Source organism: Trichoderma camerunense, assembly GCF_050948025.1.
Source record: "Trichoderma camerunense strain CBS 138272 chromosome Unknown V8C40scaffold_1, whole genome shotgun sequence".
In the NCBI taxonomy this organism is placed as follows: domain Eukaryota; kingdom Fungi; phylum Ascomycota; class Sordariomycetes; order Hypocreales; family Hypocreaceae; genus Trichoderma; species Trichoderma camerunense.
Window position 1 is genome coordinate 1593101 of NW_028145369.1, and position 15109 is coordinate 1608209.

A 15109-nucleotide genomic window follows, 5' to 3' on the forward strand; every position below is an offset into this window, starting at 1 on the left:
CCCCCATTCTCCAAAATTGCAGCCGCCCCTTTATTTTCCTCATCTGGGAATCCTCGGAGATGCACGACGACGTCAACCGTCCTGCAGTGTAAATCTATTTAAAGCAGTGAGAAAAAAAAAACCTGTTTTTTCAAGCCATCGCACGATTATATGCTTCTGCGTCTGTTTTTATGATGACTCGCAGAGAACCAGTTGGGGGAAGCAGCACCGTCAATCACTTTGGCCCTTTGAGGAAGCTTGTCTGCCGCCTTGCATGAGCCATCATGTACGTCAAACGCGATTTGGGTGGCTTCATTTTTTTTGCTTGGCTTTTGCCTTGTTCCTTATCGGCAGCCGGGCACATCTTTTAAAGTACACGCCTCTCCCGAAAAGAGTAAAAAACCAGGGGTAACGGTAACGCCGCTGTTTGGGTGCTAGGCCGATCTCTGGGTGTACGAGTATGATGCATGTACTTTGGCGGTACTTTGTCTCTGCCGTTCCGTCTGTCATATGTCAGATTTTTATTCTTCTTCCGGAATGTTTACCTCACTGAGAGGAAAGTACCTGCTTAGGGTGGTGAGGTGAGGTGACGGCTTGGTACAACTGTCAATGAGTGTTTCTAGTATGTCCGTGTAAATGAGATGCTCATACAGCGCCTTTATCCTCGATATGATCTGGTCAGCATGGCTCGCTGTACGAGAAGATGTGAATAGCCAAGTTCTTCATGGAGAAAATGTACTTTACGGCCAGACGTGGAGAGTCCCCAGTGTACTACTCCAGGTAAAGAGGCTCAGCTCAGCCTCGTTGTGGATCAAGTATACGAGGTAGATGTATCTTAGAAGTAGCTAAATGCTTCTTTTCAGCAATTCCCTCAAAATTTACCACCCTAGAAACAATGTAATGACTTACACGACATCAACATCAGCCTTCTATCTGCTTGAAAAGCACCACATCATCAACTGGCGTAACATATGGCCCAGTGCTACACTATGATACTGGGATTCTCTTACATCCAAAGAACCGATATTACACACATTGGTACTTTAGCCTAATAGCGCTCAAAAATTCTCTAGGTGACACTGACAATGAAACTTACAGGTACATTTTGTTGCAATCTTTTACTTCAACTTTCGTTTGGTCTGCCTCCCAATACAACCACACAAGGCTGATAGTTTAAATTAATCCTTCGAAAAATCTTCAAAATCTTCAATACAACCATCCACAGATAAGTAAAGATCAGCCCGATGGCAGAACATACTGACATAACTACCAAAGCATTCATTATGGTGACCCCAACTAGGTACAATGCCGTGAATACGCCGACAGCCAGCAAAGTGTAAACCCCATCCATCGTCTTCATCGTATAATATCTACGCACACGATCATATAATTACAAAGCATGAGTGTAGTTCAACAGTCTATGATATCCATGTATCTATGTCGCGCCGTCGACAAACATTCTCGACTAGAATAGCAATCTATTGTACTTGCCATCTTAGCTACACGTAGAGTCACACGAATGAGCGCTAAAACACCAGATTACGCTATACACAGGTACACTTATATTTCTCCCGTCATTGATTGCGATGTTACTACAGATAATAAGCATGCCGCTTCAACACTCAGCTGGCCATGGAGAGAAGTCACTGTTGCCTCTAAAATCCCCATCTTACATTTTATCCCCCCTTGAGATATCGGATTGATGGACAATGGGTAGTAGATAAACATCTTGAATACGATTCCACAGGGTATTTGTAATGAATAACAAGATACAGCATCTTGTTCAGCCGGCATCTACGTCAACAAGCAGGCCGCCAAGAATCGCAAAGAGTACTAAATAGGCGATCATTGTGCAGAGAGAAAAAATTATAAATTAAATTTAATTAAAGGAGAAAGGAAAGAAGCACATATATTAATTACCCGTTCATATACCCTAAATGTCGGCAATCTCATTATCCATTCATCCATATCTAGTACATATGCACATTCTTAATTTGCATGTACTTTGGCATTCGCCTCATGGCAACATTATCCCTACCCTATTGCAACATCTACCTCATCAACGGTGCGAATACCGCGTTATAAGGTAAATCTCATCAATACGTCACAAAGGCCCTAGACCCTAGTAGAAAGCGTTCGCACACTTGCCTCTGTTCAATTCGACGGCGGCCAGAGGGTACAACAAAGGCTACAGGTGTACTTCACCAAACTGGTGGACAGCATACTATCCAGGCATTTATATCGCCATTCAGCCCAATTTACAGAAATAGTATGGTAGTATACTCGTACGACATCACTTCGAACCGCAAGAAAAGCTGGGCCAGGAAGTCTCATCTCTGAGAGTGTATACTACTGCTACAAGGTATACTTGTAGGTTAGATAGGCCAAGATCTCAACAAATTTTCACACATGGATACCCGGTCGTCAGCTGCATGGTATGAGCTGATAACAGCTACAGTAGATGAGCATGGACAAGGGATTACGCATTGGCTCTGGGCATCTCTGTTGCCTCACAAGAGCCTTGTTCATAGCGCGAGCCTCAGCTTCTCAGCTACACGGCCTCGACTCCATCTTGCCGCAAGATTCACTCAGCTTTAAGGCCTGTGCCCGCAAACCTGCCCGGCCAAGGAATTTGGCTTGTGGGCCAGGATTCCTGCATCTTTGTAGTGTGAAATTAAAACTCAAGCGTAATTTCCAATATCTCCATTTCCATGAAGCCAAATCAACGAGCTTTGGGCTGAGAAACGACCGAGTCGAAAAGCCATCCAGTCCGGACCTCGTAGAGCTCCGTACAAGAGCCCCGTGCTGGACCGACGTGCGAAGCGGAGGGGGCCGATGGCCTCCGGTCACGCCACGCAGGCGCGCGACCAACGCCCTCCGTTGAGAATCATGCAACATGTGTTTTACAATTCGCATTGTGCACTTGTTGCGGCTAGGCTAAAACAACGACACCCGCGTTCCGGATGGAGCGGGCCGGATCGCATCGCGGCTACGGTTGAAGCTTCGGGCGCCTTCCGTTAGTAACGACCCCTCCAAGCTTGATGAGTGAGAACCTCGCTTCTTCGTCTCTGTCTTGTTTGAATCGGCGAGCGGGCAAGAGCTTCATGGCAGAGAGCACGGCCAGATCTAGGAGTGGCCGGCGTTATCTCCCCCTCTCCGTCGGCATTATTCTGACGGTTGACTGTGCGTGCAGCTGTTCCGCGGAAACGGCTTCCCCTTTGGCCGCACACACATCAAGACTGTTGCGGAGAGGCACGAAAGCAAATCGACGCTGGGGATTCGTCCGTCTATGCCGCGAGAGGGAGCGAAACTGAATGGAGACTGAATGGGACAAAGATCCCGGCCGAACCGTCCATTGTGGACACTTGCTCTGGGCGAGGAGCCTGTAAAATTGTGCCAGGTGCTTTTCGATGCTATGTGCGCATGTACGAGCATGTAGGCTGGCACTGCTCCATCCCTCGCTCGTACAAGTCGGGTATTACTCTGCACATTGACAGGAATGCTGCCTTTGTGTACAGGTAATATTGTAAGCCGCCTCCACAGTGGAACTGGCAACGGCCCAGTCAGGAAGCCAAACGGCGAGCTGGGGTCCGCTATCAGTCGCTCGCGATTGCTTAAACGATGGCGTTGCATGCACAACGAGTTTTGCCGTCTGCAGAGGGAAAGGACCAGAATTATGCCATGGCAGACAAGGTGGTGGCCGGGCATACAAGGCCCTAGAGCCGATTTGCTAATGGGAACCTAAAGAAAAAGAGCTCATTAGCCGTTATGCGGTTGGTTGCGCATTGCATGGCATGGACTCTTGCTCTTGGACGCACATAGGCATACCCCTTTGGCCTCGAAACACTTGCAAGTAAATGTACAAATCCCTCTTCCCCGAAGTGCTAGACTAGTATACTCGTAGTATAGCAGTCTGTAAGTATGTACGGAGTAGGTACTTGCGCAATGAGTGCTGGGTGTGTGTCGAGAGCGTGGGAGGCTGTTCAAAGACAGACCCCTGGACACGTTGGTCGCCACTTATGCCGCGATGGCTAAAGTCGCATCGTTAGCAAGTCGTCCTTCTTGGACTCTCTCTGAGCAACGCAACTCCATACGGAGTACTCATGTAGTAAGAGGCCCCCCCATCGAGGAAACATAAGACTGCCGAAATGGTCGACTTGCGTTACGGCTAGGGTTTGGGGAGAAGAGCCTGCGCTTCCGGGACGCTCGAGCTGGCATAACCAGAGGGCCTCAACAGCAAAGATGACCGCCCCATCACGCCAGGCTACTACCCCGTATCTGGGCCGCCAGCCATCAGATATGGAGGCAGATCATCGCCGGTGCGGAGCATTGCGTCCCGCCATGGAGCCTCGGAGGTGGACGTCGACTTGGACATTGAACTTGGCTCGAGACGCCACGACAATGGAGCCCAGGTAGCACAGCAAGAGCCCAGAATAGAGACGAGCGCTACAGTATAATTGCAGGTTGACTTGCAGCCAGCGCGCGCCAGTCGGCTCGTCGAGACGCATCCGTGCATCGTATAGCAGCGTCCACTACTGCCAGACGATGGCGAGGCGAGGCGAGCACAGCATTTGGCGGAGATGAACGGCGCAGCAGTACAGCGCAAAGAGGCCGCGATCCAAGGCGATGAGCCAATTGGACTAGCCGGGGGCCCCCCTTTGCCCTGATCCTTGGGGGTTGCTGCTGCAGCTCGGGATGGCACTGAGAAACAAAGTGAGCGCTGGCGCATTGGATGTCAGCGTCAACCGCCAGATCACAGATCAGTTGCTGTAGCGCCGTCACCGGAGGCACAGGCACAGGAACAAGCACAGGCACGATTATGTCTGGCATGGCATGGCATGGCGAGACCGTCCGAGGGATGGCGGTCAGCTTCTTAACGCTGGAAGAATCCAATGCAAGATGCTGCGCGCCTGGCCTGAGAGATAATCCAGGACGGCCAGAAGGAGACGGCGATAATATTGACAGATCAGAGTGGATTGTGGATTTGGGCGGCTCAAGGCGGTTAGTGGGCGGCGGGACTCACTGAGGCTACAGGGCTCGAGAGCCACTCACGGGGAGTTGCAGCGGTGCTACTTGGCGGCAGCGCTTCAGTTCAGACAAGGCCTGGAAGCCTCAAATCTCGTCCGCACCATCCATAATACCGAGATGTCGGTGCATATGTTGCGTGTAACAACATGAGCCTCAGCGCCATCAATGTCTGTCCGGGCAACGGTCCAAGCACAGCAGCCAACGCGATTCGAGTACTTATCCAAGATCCACGATACTTACTCGAGGCTCCATGTCAAGACAAAGGAAAAAAGGGTCTGTGCCTGGCAGCGAACAGCTCAGCGTGCGGCTATCAACAGCTCCATAGCGGCCCCCAGTTGACCATTCCTCTCCCCCGCTGACCTGCGTGGATGGAGAGAGCCAAGCAGTTCTTAATCTTGGTTCCCCTGGCGCCAGCAAGCATCGCAAGAGTCCAGACGAGCCAGGATCCTTGCCAAAGGGCTCAAGAAGGGACACCTGGAAGAGTCCATCGACGCAGCTAACGGGCGGATATACTTGCTTTTGCCTGTACAGAACGCTGATCTTGCAACCCGCGGCCGTTATCCGCACAAACCACGGAGAATAAGCAGGCAGGTTCTTTGTGTTCCGTGCAAGCATTGAGGGCGCGATAATACGTGATCAAGGCTTATTCTGTACAAGCCCGAGACGCGGTGCTGCACTGGCAAGGTTCATAGTTGGCATCGCGGGATAGTGCTTGTCGCACAAGGTGAAGCTTCCCAATAGAGCACAGGTCCGGGGTATGTGTACGGACCGGTAGCTGTCCGCGCAGGGGGAAGCGATGGAGTCGCCGTCGACATGGAGAGCTTACATGTAGTGTTACCTGTACGAGGACCTACCTGTACCATCACTGCCTGGACAAGTACCATCACTGCTCGTACGAGTAGAGAGAGAGCTGCAGCCCGTGCTTGTACACCTCCTCCACCATTCTTGAATCCTTGCTCCGACTTTGAAAGTCGTCTCGGCACGTCGTTGGCTTCTGACCTGACGGATACATACAGGAGCATGCAAGGAGCTGTAAACAGCGAGTCCGCGTCGGCCTACTCCGGAGCACAACGGCTGGATTTTACTGTCTATGCAGAGCAATTGAGCAGTCGTCGTAGACTCTTTGTCGTTGAGCCTCTTCTTGCCGACGACTTTCATTGCAACTCAAGTAGTACGAGTACTAATCTACCACAATCCTTACCTACCAAGGTAATTGGACGTTGACAGGGACTTTGGTAGTACATACAGTACAAAGCGGCAGGGTAAGACTATCGATGGAATGGACCGAAAACAATAGAAGGAAAAATACCGTCCAGGGCCCGGCCACGCGACGCAGGCAGGGGAAAAGCGAGACAGCATCGGAACAATGCTACAGACACGATAGACGAGAAGGACCCTGAGATTCCGCCGCTCGCTTACAGGTACGCCTTCATCCACCTCGACTCGGTATCTCAAAGGTACCGGGCGGGTATCGTCGTGGCAGAGAGGCCATCGCGGCGTCTTTATATGATGCTACACCAGCTACCGGGAGGGTACTCGTCGTACACGGCACGGCTCGCAGCGACATGTACCTTGGAGGGTTTTTGACGCTTTCGCCGCCGGGACCTCGTCGAATCCATCTTGCCCCCATGTTCCATGCTCCATGCTCGCCCCCAGGCTGTCTGTCCATACCGCCTAGACCGAGAGGCCCCGAAACGGACATGTCGCGGGTTCTGGAAAGACTCGGTGCTTTTTCGAGCTGCAATGCTTCAATTACCCGTACAAGTGTCCAGGTCGTTGTAGGCACCGGGTAAGGGGGACCTTGTCGCCTATGCCAGGCCCTTGTCAAGGTTGATGCATCCTGTGTCTGTGCGTGTGCGTGTGCGTGTACAAGCTGCTGCTTCCTCTCCATCGTCGAGGGGGCCTCTATCGTATCGGCAGACGCGCCGTCAGAAGCAGAAGCAGCTCCTGGGATTCTACTGTATGTGCATACATAGGAGTCTAAGGAGCCTAGGGTTCTGGGACTGGGAGTCTAGGATCCTACCAGGACATGCTGCAGAAAGGGTCCCACGGCCTGCATCTCGTTGGCCCGGATGCCCCTTTCTCTCAGCCGCGGTGCTTGCATCATGGAAGCCGCTGTTTGGATCCCGAACTTTGTCCCGCCGCCTTTTTTTTCTCACCGTTGCCAGCAAACACAGTGGGAAAAATGAGAAAGAATGGCATCACCGTCTGTTTTTTCTGCAACGACGAGGACGAGTTATGCTGTTGGTTGTGTTGACCGGCGACTCTCAAGCCAGAAACGGCGGCGCGTACATGAGGCAATCCACACATCAGGCCCACAGCGTCTGCTCTTCTGCCTTATCAGAGGCGGCTGTCAAAGTGAGGTGTTGCACCACTTGGACTCCCCGTACATATACGACTGTCGTGCAACGGCCATGTTAGTCGCTGAGGCCGGGCCGTTGGTTGCCATGATCTACCGCCGCCGTCCGTGGCGCGGACCAGCCGTCGCCCGAGAGTCCAAAATAGCCAGGCACATGCTTTTCATGCTTTGGCCAAGTCATCATCCCTCGGGCCGTCACCGTCGAGGACGGCCTGGCTCTCAAAACGACGTGTTCATACATGTACGTACATGCTCGTACTCGTACGAAGGAGACGGCAGCTACAGCAATTTGCCAAGGTAGGTACAGATACATGCTACATGCAACTCGCATCCCGCGATGGTTGATACAAGGTAATCTCATCTTGCGTTCCAAGGCGGACATGGATGCCGGGCGACATGGTCCATATTCGGCGGAGCATATGCGACAAGGCGCGATAACGTCCACAGTACCTGCATTTAAACGCCAGGTAGAGCAACGGCAAAAGTCTTGTTTTTTTCCTTCCTTGGCCCTCAATCTGGCTTCTAGACGGTGTGTGAGACGTCGGAATTGCCATGCAAGGCATCTCCAACCTGAAGCCCGGCACGTCAACAGCAAGGGTTTCCGGGCACACATCGCTGCCAAGTTCCGTCAATGTAATTTTCGTCCTCTTGCTGCATCTAGAGTAGTACGCCACACTCAAATGGAGCGGCCGACGTCCTACACACCGTCTTGGATGTAAGATCCAGTTGTAAGAGGCAGCCCGGCCGGGTTAATAGAGCAAAAGACGACTAAGGTTGAGGGGAGGTCAAGTATAGATTGCGTGACGGTGCAAAATTCGCAGCCTCAGGGTTGCATTGAATGCCTATCCGTTGCAAGTAAAGTAAAGTATCAATCAAATCGCTCTATGCTCTATGTCTGGTAGTTCGGCGGCTTTTGTGCTTAGCCAGCTGCCTATCCGAACGAGTCGCAGCTTGCATTGGCATCGTGGATCTCAACACCAACTTGGCTTGCGCTTTGCTGCGAATCGCGATGCCTCGCTCGTCCACACACACACACACACACACACACACTTTCATTTCTCTCTTTCTCTTTATCTCTAGTTCTAGTAGCTCCCACTTGCACCCCCAACACCTTCGTTTGCGGCCTTCGCATACACATACGGCAATTGCTTGCGTTGAAACGCCGTCTGGCTCGATGATAACAAAGTTGCAGCGCAGAGTGCATCATTGCCAGCCAGGGAGCAAGCAGGGCAGGGCAGGGCAACGCAACATAACGCAACGCAACGCAACACCGCACAACACACAACACAGAATAACAACAGCAACAACACACAACGCAGCGCAGCATCCTGTAAACGCAAGACGCAGAGCAACCCACCAGTGGCCAAGCGAACAAGACAAAAGACAAGAAAAGAGGTACTGTACTGTACAAACCCTGAGCATGTCTCTTTCGGTTGCTCCAATCCATGTGAGTGAAGCTTGACTTGAATCGACTTTGACGCCGAACCCTGCCCGCCCAGTTTATCCGTTATTGCGCCTCTCTCCATAGTCTCCAATCTCCAATTAATCTCGAAAATCGCTGTTGGTATTGCTGCCCTTGTCCTCGCCTCCCGCATTTGCTAGCTTCCCTGGCGCATCGCCCCACGACAGATTTGACTGCTCGCAAACGCTCGCTTGGCTTGGCTTCAAGGTTCCCCCCCGGCCCCCATCCTATCGACGGTTCTCGAGCTTGCGGGCAAAAAAGGCCATGGCGGCTGTGAGTGGCCAGTCGCTTCACTGGAAGGCGAAAAAAAGCAGAAACAAGAGCACACAATATGTATCCACCCTTGCCAACAAGGACAGCCAATTGTCCGTCCGGCCGTCAAAGAAAAGAGTCACAGCTGACTCCCAATAAAAGCACCAGAAGCGTACTCGTCGTAGTGTATCGAATGAATGAATAGCGATGCCAAAAAAAGCTCACGCCACCAATGGCACATGTGCTAGTAGCAAATCGTCCAGAATCCCCCTCTTCGCTAAACGGCTAGGCGAGCCAGACTTCGTACATGCGAAGCAAAAAGTCGCTAGCAAGGCAGTAGTAGGAATCCAAACCGTACAATTATCTGCACAATATCCATGATATGGGGCCCCGTTTAGCGCGCCGTGCGGGCGAGGATCAAATTGGATCATTTTCACTCAATGCTTGATTTGAATCCATGGCTATCGGTAGCTGCGGTGCAATCAAGACTTGTACTACTGCCAATGTACCTGTAGCAGCGCAACCTTGAATACCTGACTGTAGATACTCAACTACACCAACCTCATCAAATCAAACCATGTATACTCGGGGGTATGTATGCTCACATCACTTATCGTACAGCACCTGTCCCTGTCATACTGCCAGGTAATGGTAATAATAATGACAATAATACCATCAAAGGTCCAAAGTCCGTCCAGGACAAAGACGCAAAAAAAGGTCCCGCCGCCGGTCGGGCATTGTGGAGCGGCAAAGTTACTCGTAGTATTTTGTGAAATTGAGTAAAATGAAGCCCGAGTCTCAACTCCAACTCTTGCCCGGCCGCTAGCCCCAAAGCAACGCGGTACAAGCTGCAACATGGCCGTGAATTGCCCCAATAGTCGCACCCCTCCCCCCAATTCTGGCGACTGGTGCTTGTGCAGCGCAGGCCGCCCTCCTCTCTGCTCCCCCATACGCCCACACCCCCCTCAATACTGTACCTGCCATTACCTGTACAAATTGCAAAGCTCAACCCAATTGAACCCTACAGGTACCCCCCGCCGCCCATCTCCTCCGCTATATGGATGGCCCTCTGTAGCACCCACTATCCACTAACCCACCACCCACCTTTTGGCGCCATCCAGATTCTCTAGGTGGGCAAATGCTACCCTACGTGGCCCCTGCTGCACTGCCAATAATACCCTGGACTGCCTTACCTTAACTCGCACATCCATCCAATCCATTGATCCATCTTCTCATCCTGTGCTGTACTACGAGTACTTGGCTTTGTACTTGTGTAGGTACATCCATCCATGGCATGCATCTGGCCTCGAATTCCTAGCCAGACCCTCCGTCTCCATGCTCATGCATGGCATTGGCCTAGGTCATATCGGAAGCATGCTTGATGGCGCCGGGCCGGTTAGTCTACTCATACACCACTCGTCGTATCGTAAGGTCTTGCAAGGTACAGTACTAGACTATCGTATGGGCCTTTTTGGTATATAACTGCCGTCGAGTCGATCAACGTGGCTGCCATGCTGCTCTTCTCCCTCACGACCTCTTCCTCCTCTCCTCCCCTAATTTAATATCTCTACCCAGAGGATTATCTAGGCTGTTTGGACCCTGCAATGCAAGAGTCTGACTCCTAACTTTGTCTCTTCCCCGTTCGTTATACTGGTGTTTTGTTTTTTTACCATTTTTTCTTCGTTGGTGCTCGTGGCCCTCCTCGCCTTTGACCTTTGACATCAAACTTGACTCGCCCGGCCTCCTTCCTGCTTCCCCTCACAGCCTCGCCTTGCAAAGTGGAATCTGTACATATATTGCTTGCCTCTTTCCTCCTTCTCTTGCAGCGCATTGGCGGTCTGGACCTCAGGAATTTGGGCTTCTCTTTTGCCTGGCCTCTTTGGGAGCTCCAGTTTGGGTTAGAACATTCGCTTGTCACTTGGGCAGCAGGAATTCGCCTCACGCGCGGTGGCAGCTGGCAGAATCGAGAATCCGGGGCATCTGCAATTGGAGACAGCCTTCAGCCTTCTCCTCTTCTTGTTCTTCTCTTCATCCTTTCCAATTGACTGCAGATTGAGAGACGGGAGACGGAAATATCTGCCCTGTGCCGTATAAAATCACACAGGCTTCGTCCTCTCTCCTCTAGTCGCGCAACCTCCATCTCTCCTCCACGCCTTGTTCTCTCCTCTTCCCTCTTGAACAAGTCAAGCAGCGAGCAAAGCTCCCCATGAAAACATAAAGATCCCTTGTATACGCGACAAGAGAAATCTTATCCCAGCAACCCTGGCCGCCCCACATCATGGACAAGTTTCTTAGTGAACTGCCAGCCAAACTGGCGCCCCTGGTCACCTTCAGATTGCCTAGAGTCGAGTCCGATATCTGGCAATCGACAACGTTCTGGGCCTATATCTTCTGGATCCTCTGGTTAGTTGGCTATGCCCTAATATCATTCATTCCCTAGCTGCCTTTTCTTCTCTTCAATTGAGTTTATCAAAAACTAATACCCCACTGCGTTTAGGCTGCATCGCTACGTCCGGCTGCTTGTCCACTGCGTCAGCCATTGGACCTACAAGTCGAAGCCGATCCCCAGCAAGCCAACATTTACAAACGACGACGTCACGGTCATCATTCCTACCATTCATAATGTGTTTGAGGAGCTCCGCCCGTCGCTGCAAAGCATCCTTGCCTGCAAGCCTGCCGAGCTGATTCTCGTCACAACCCATGACAAGCGCAAGGCTCTCGACGAGCTGGCCAGGTCTCTCAACTACCCCAAGGTCCGTGTCATGCACACGCCCATTGCCAACAAGCGCCTCCAGGTCTGCGAGGCTCTGCCCAGCGTGGAGACGCCCATCACTATCATGGCCGACGACGACGTCTCGTGGCCGTCGACGTTGATGCCCTGGATCCTGGCCCCCTTTGAGGACCCCAAGATGGGCGGCGTTGGTACCTGTCAGCGAGTCAAGCGTGAGTGGACAGCTCCCTGGTCGGTGCGCATCTGGAACTGGCTCGGCGCCGCATACATTGAGCGCCGCAACTTTGAGATCTCGGCCACACACAACATGGATGGCGGCACATCTTGCATGTCCGGCCGCACTGGAGCGTACCGATCGTCCATCCTCAAGAGCCACGACTTTCTCGATGGCTTCAAGACGGAGAAGTGGAGAAAGTGGATCCTGAATGCTGACGACGACAACTTTGTCACGCGATGGCTGGTGAGCCACCAGTGGAAGACTTGGATCCAGTATGAGCGCGAATGCGAGATTGAGACAACTCTGGAGAACGGCCCCAAGTTCCTGTATCAGTGCTCCCGCTGGGCGCGTAGCAACTGGCGAAGCAACTGGACCAGCCTGGTCAAGGAGCGGCACGTGTGGAGGTGAGTTGGACCGTCTAAAATCACTACTAAAATAGCGTGAGCGTACTAACGAAAATGACTTGGAAATACAGACAACAGCCCTGGTGCACCTACGCCCTCCACTTCGCGACCTTTACCTCCATCGCCTTCATTGTCGACCCGCTTTTGCTTGCCTCGTGCTGGTGGGCGACGGCCGAGTGGAATCTGCAGTACCGACACTATGCCTTTTGGGCCCAGTTCATCTTCATGTTCGCCTTCACCAAGTTTGTCAAGCTCATGGGACTTTTGTTGCGAAACCCCAGCGACGTCGTCTTTGTTCCCATCTCCATTGTCTTTGGATATTTTCACGGGCTCATCAAGCTCTATGCCCTCTTTACTCTTAACATGGTTAGTACTCGCCCTGGGGAAAAAAGAAGGAAAGCAGCGGTATGACTAACATTCTCATCTCCAGACGTCTTGGGGTAGTCGAGCTGACGGCGATGCAAATGATGCGCAGCGGCTCGCGCCGGCGCCACGACCATCAAAGGTATTGACGACTCCTCCTGGTGCTACCTCGCTCATCCGCTACAACGTCCGTCAGAAGGGACGACAGACGCAGACGCGGACCGAGCAGGATTCGGCGTGGGAAAAGCGTGGATACGCTGCCTACGATTCCAGCACTTCGTACAATCCCATTAGGGTCGCCTCCGAAAAGCAAGAGGACTTTGGCGTGCAACATAACCACGACCAGCCACACTCAATGCGATTTAGCAACACTGCCGAGTAATGAGTTCATGAACACCTCCCCTTACTTATATATATTTGCTTCTTCTACTACTTTTTGGGCGTCCTTTTGTTTTTTTTTATTCCAAAAGGACCAATCACCCCCCTGGCTTGCTTGTCCAGTTGGGGGATTTGATTTTATGCGAGCTACGAGAAATGACATGTTTCACGGGATCTTGGGTTTGATCTCCTTCTATCATGAGTTTCAGGCATGGTAAATAAGGTATGCCTTGTTCTTTTTTATTTTGGGCTGTTCAGGGCGGGGTGGAAACAAACAAATTGCGCCACGGCGGGATATCTGCAGCAGAATAATGGGCCTGCTTGCAACAATTGGAACATATGGGACGGGATATTTGGGACGGAATGGACGGAACGGATGGAATCTTGGGTTGGGTTTCTAGGGGCTGCGTGGTGTTGTGATCACCAGGGCACGCCAAGGGGGGACTTTCATGGCTGTTGACAATAGGTGGCGTTGAGATTTGACCCATCAGGCGTTGATTGCTTAGACTGCCCTTTTTTATTTTCCCTTTTTCCTTTATTTTTTTTTTCTACTACTATTATTTCATCTTCTTTTCTCATCTCAACGGAATATTGGGAGACGGGAGGGACAGGACGGGATTCACAAAAATAAAAGATGAAAGTCGCCCGGATTAGCATATCACACAGAATGGCATTTAGCACGACATGATTTTTTTTTTGTCGTTGGGAAAAAATCTCTACTACGGAACTACCTAAGTAATAGAACTGGTAATTTCTCTGGCAAGCCGAGTCCAGCCGCGTGGGTACATGTGAATGTGGCAGACGCGTGGCACCGAGACGTTGACAAGGTGACACATGGACTTTCCGTGTTCAACACATGGCAATTTAGGTTTGCCCTGTCTCACTTGCTAGACGCCAATTGGTCCGATGGAGGGGGTTGAAGGCTGTGTCCGGGTGGCAGACGGTGTACTGCCATTGGTCACCACCAGATGACAAGCCTGGGGAGGCTATCTTTAGTAAAAGAGAAGTTATTGGAAAAATTATTGATGATGGGAAAACTTGGCATCCATATCGATGATACACGTCTTTTCAGCTGCAAGGACAGACAGGCCACGCAATTCCAACCCTAAGGCAGGGTGAGGTGAGATTGGATGAGGTGCGGATACGAGCGAATTGAGCAAATCAGGCGTAGGAATGCATGTGATGTGAGGGGAACCAATATGATGTGTAATGTATATATGTAGCAATTGACAGCTGAAAAATGAAATCCGAACAATACCGAAATAGAAAGCAAAGGCACAGCAAGCCACTTCGGAGGTTCCCATTCGAAACACGAAGGCTCGGGCACTTCCAGCTCACGTTGAGAGGTGCAGTTGCGGTGCGACGCAGATCAAATGAGGTGCTACTACGTATGCGATTGTGGCTGCAGTGCTGAAGTTGCACGACATGTAATGACGGGGGTGAAGCAAGGGAAGAAAAAAAAGATGACCAATAGCTGCCGCTGCTGGGAGTATAGGGCGGCGGATCTGATAGGCAGGCAAGCAAAAACAGGTACTGTAGGAGTCTTGTTATCAGCTCTTACAAGGGGGGACAGGCGGAGGGAGGGGGAGCATGTAAGGCAAGGCAAGGCAATGTAATTCTTGCATGTGCGGAGATCTCGATGGTATGCATGGGGGAATTACACGACAGCAGCCGAGGAAGAATCCGCTTGGCTGGAAGAAAAGAGGGCGCCCAGGGCTGTGCGTCTTGGGTGTCATGGGGAGAGAGAGGAGGGAGGGAGGGGGCGCGCAAGACGATTGAAAGAGAAGAGGGTGAAGGAGATGAGATGAGATGATGCACAGGAGTGAGACAGGGTTAGTAACAAGGTAACATGGTGCCTCTGCGGTGGCGTTGGATTCCGGTGAGCTCGTGATTGTAGTCGTACAGGCCGCTATCACGCAGGATCAGGATTAGGAAT

General features: G+C 51.6%; 6 protein-coding genes across 6 annotated transcripts; 3 read left to right on the forward strand and 3 right to left on the reverse strand.

The window, feature by feature from the left end:
* Window positions 1–895: 895 nt before the first annotated feature.
* On the reverse strand, window positions 896–1512 carry V8C40DRAFT_229977 (uncharacterized protein). Its single transcript, XM_083212603.1, has 2 exons — window positions 1078–1512; window positions 896–1017 (listed from the first exon to the last, which is right to left on the reverse strand). The coding sequence occupies exon 1, from the start codon at window positions 1337–1339 to the stop codon at window positions 1103–1105; it is 237 nt and encodes a 78-aa protein (XP_083079124.1). The 5' UTR covers window positions 1340–1512; the 3' UTR covers window positions 896–1017; window positions 1078–1102.
* Window positions 1513–1936: 424 nt separating this feature from the next.
* Window positions 1937–2875, forward strand: V8C40DRAFT_229978 (uncharacterized protein). Its single transcript, XM_083212604.1, has one exon. The coding sequence runs from the start codon at window positions 2441–2443 to the stop codon at window positions 2861–2863; it is 423 nt and encodes a 140-aa protein (XP_083079125.1). The 5' UTR covers window positions 1937–2440; the 3' UTR covers window positions 2864–2875.
* Window positions 2876–3003: 128 nt separating this feature from the next.
* V8C40DRAFT_9515 (uncharacterized protein) lies at window positions 3004–4005 on the reverse strand. The gene is made up of 2 exons (XM_083223651.1): window positions 3798–4005; window positions 3004–3720 (listed from the first exon to the last, which is right to left on the reverse strand). The coding sequence occupies exon 2, from the start codon at window positions 3685–3687 to the stop codon at window positions 3145–3147; it is 543 nt and encodes a 180-aa protein (XP_083079126.1). The 5' UTR covers window positions 3688–3720; window positions 3798–4005; the 3' UTR covers window positions 3004–3144.
* A 2960-nt stretch (window positions 4006–6965) lies between these two features.
* Window positions 6966–7436, forward strand: V8C40DRAFT_229986 (uncharacterized protein). Its single transcript, XM_083212605.1, has one exon. The coding sequence runs from the start codon at window positions 6970–6972 to the stop codon at window positions 7426–7428; it is 459 nt and encodes a 152-aa protein (XP_083079127.1). The 5' UTR covers window positions 6966–6969; the 3' UTR covers window positions 7429–7436.
* A 755-nt stretch (window positions 7437–8191) lies between these two features.
* Window positions 8192–9057, reverse strand: V8C40DRAFT_9529 (uncharacterized protein). The gene has a single exon (XM_083223654.1). It carries the CDS (start codon window positions 8811–8813, stop codon window positions 8298–8300), a length of 516 nt encoding a protein of 171 aa, XP_083079128.1. The 5' UTR covers window positions 8814–9057; the 3' UTR covers window positions 8192–8297.
* A 2023-nt stretch (window positions 9058–11080) lies between these two features.
* Window positions 11081–13281, forward strand: V8C40DRAFT_9541 (nucleotide-diphospho-sugar transferase). The gene is made up of 4 exons (XM_083223658.1): window positions 11081–11483; window positions 11578–12432; window positions 12504–12798; window positions 12863–13281. Exons 1-4 carry the CDS (start codon window positions 11359–11361, stop codon window positions 13175–13177), a joined length of 1590 nt encoding a protein of 529 aa, XP_083079129.1. The 5' UTR covers window positions 11081–11358; the 3' UTR covers window positions 13178–13281.
* Window positions 13282–15109: the final 1828 nt, after the last annotated feature.

Coding starts and splice junctions, on each gene's coding strand:
- V8C40DRAFT_229977 (XM_083212603.1), bottom strand. CDS start 1,339: ATGAAGACGATGGATGGGGTTTACACTTTGCTGGCTGTCGGCGTATTC.
- V8C40DRAFT_229978 (XM_083212604.1), top strand. CDS start 2,441: ATGAGCATGGACAAGGGATTACGCATTGGCTCTGGGCATCTCTGTTGC.
- V8C40DRAFT_9515 (XM_083223651.1), bottom strand. CDS start 3,687: ATGCCCGGCCACCACCTTGTCTGCCATGGCATAATTCTGGTCCTTTCC.
- V8C40DRAFT_229986 (XM_083212605.1), top strand. CDS start 6,970: ATGTGCATACATAGGAGTCTAAGGAGCCTAGGGTTCTGGGACTGGGAG.
- V8C40DRAFT_9529 (XM_083223654.1), bottom strand. CDS start 8,813: ATGGATTGGAGCAACCGAAAGAGACATGCTCAGGGTTTGTACAGTACA.
- V8C40DRAFT_9541 (XM_083223658.1), top strand. CDS start 11,359: ATGGACAAGTTTCTTAGTGAACTGCCAGCCAAACTGGCGCCCCTGGTC. Junction 12,433..12,503: donor AAGGAGCGGCACGTGTGGAG/GTGAGTTGGACC, acceptor TTGGAAATACAG/ACAACAGCCCTGGTGCACCT. Junction 12,799..12,862: donor CCCTCTTTACTCTTAACATG/GTTAGTACTCGC, acceptor TCTCATCTCCAG/ACGTCTTGGGGTAGTCGAGC.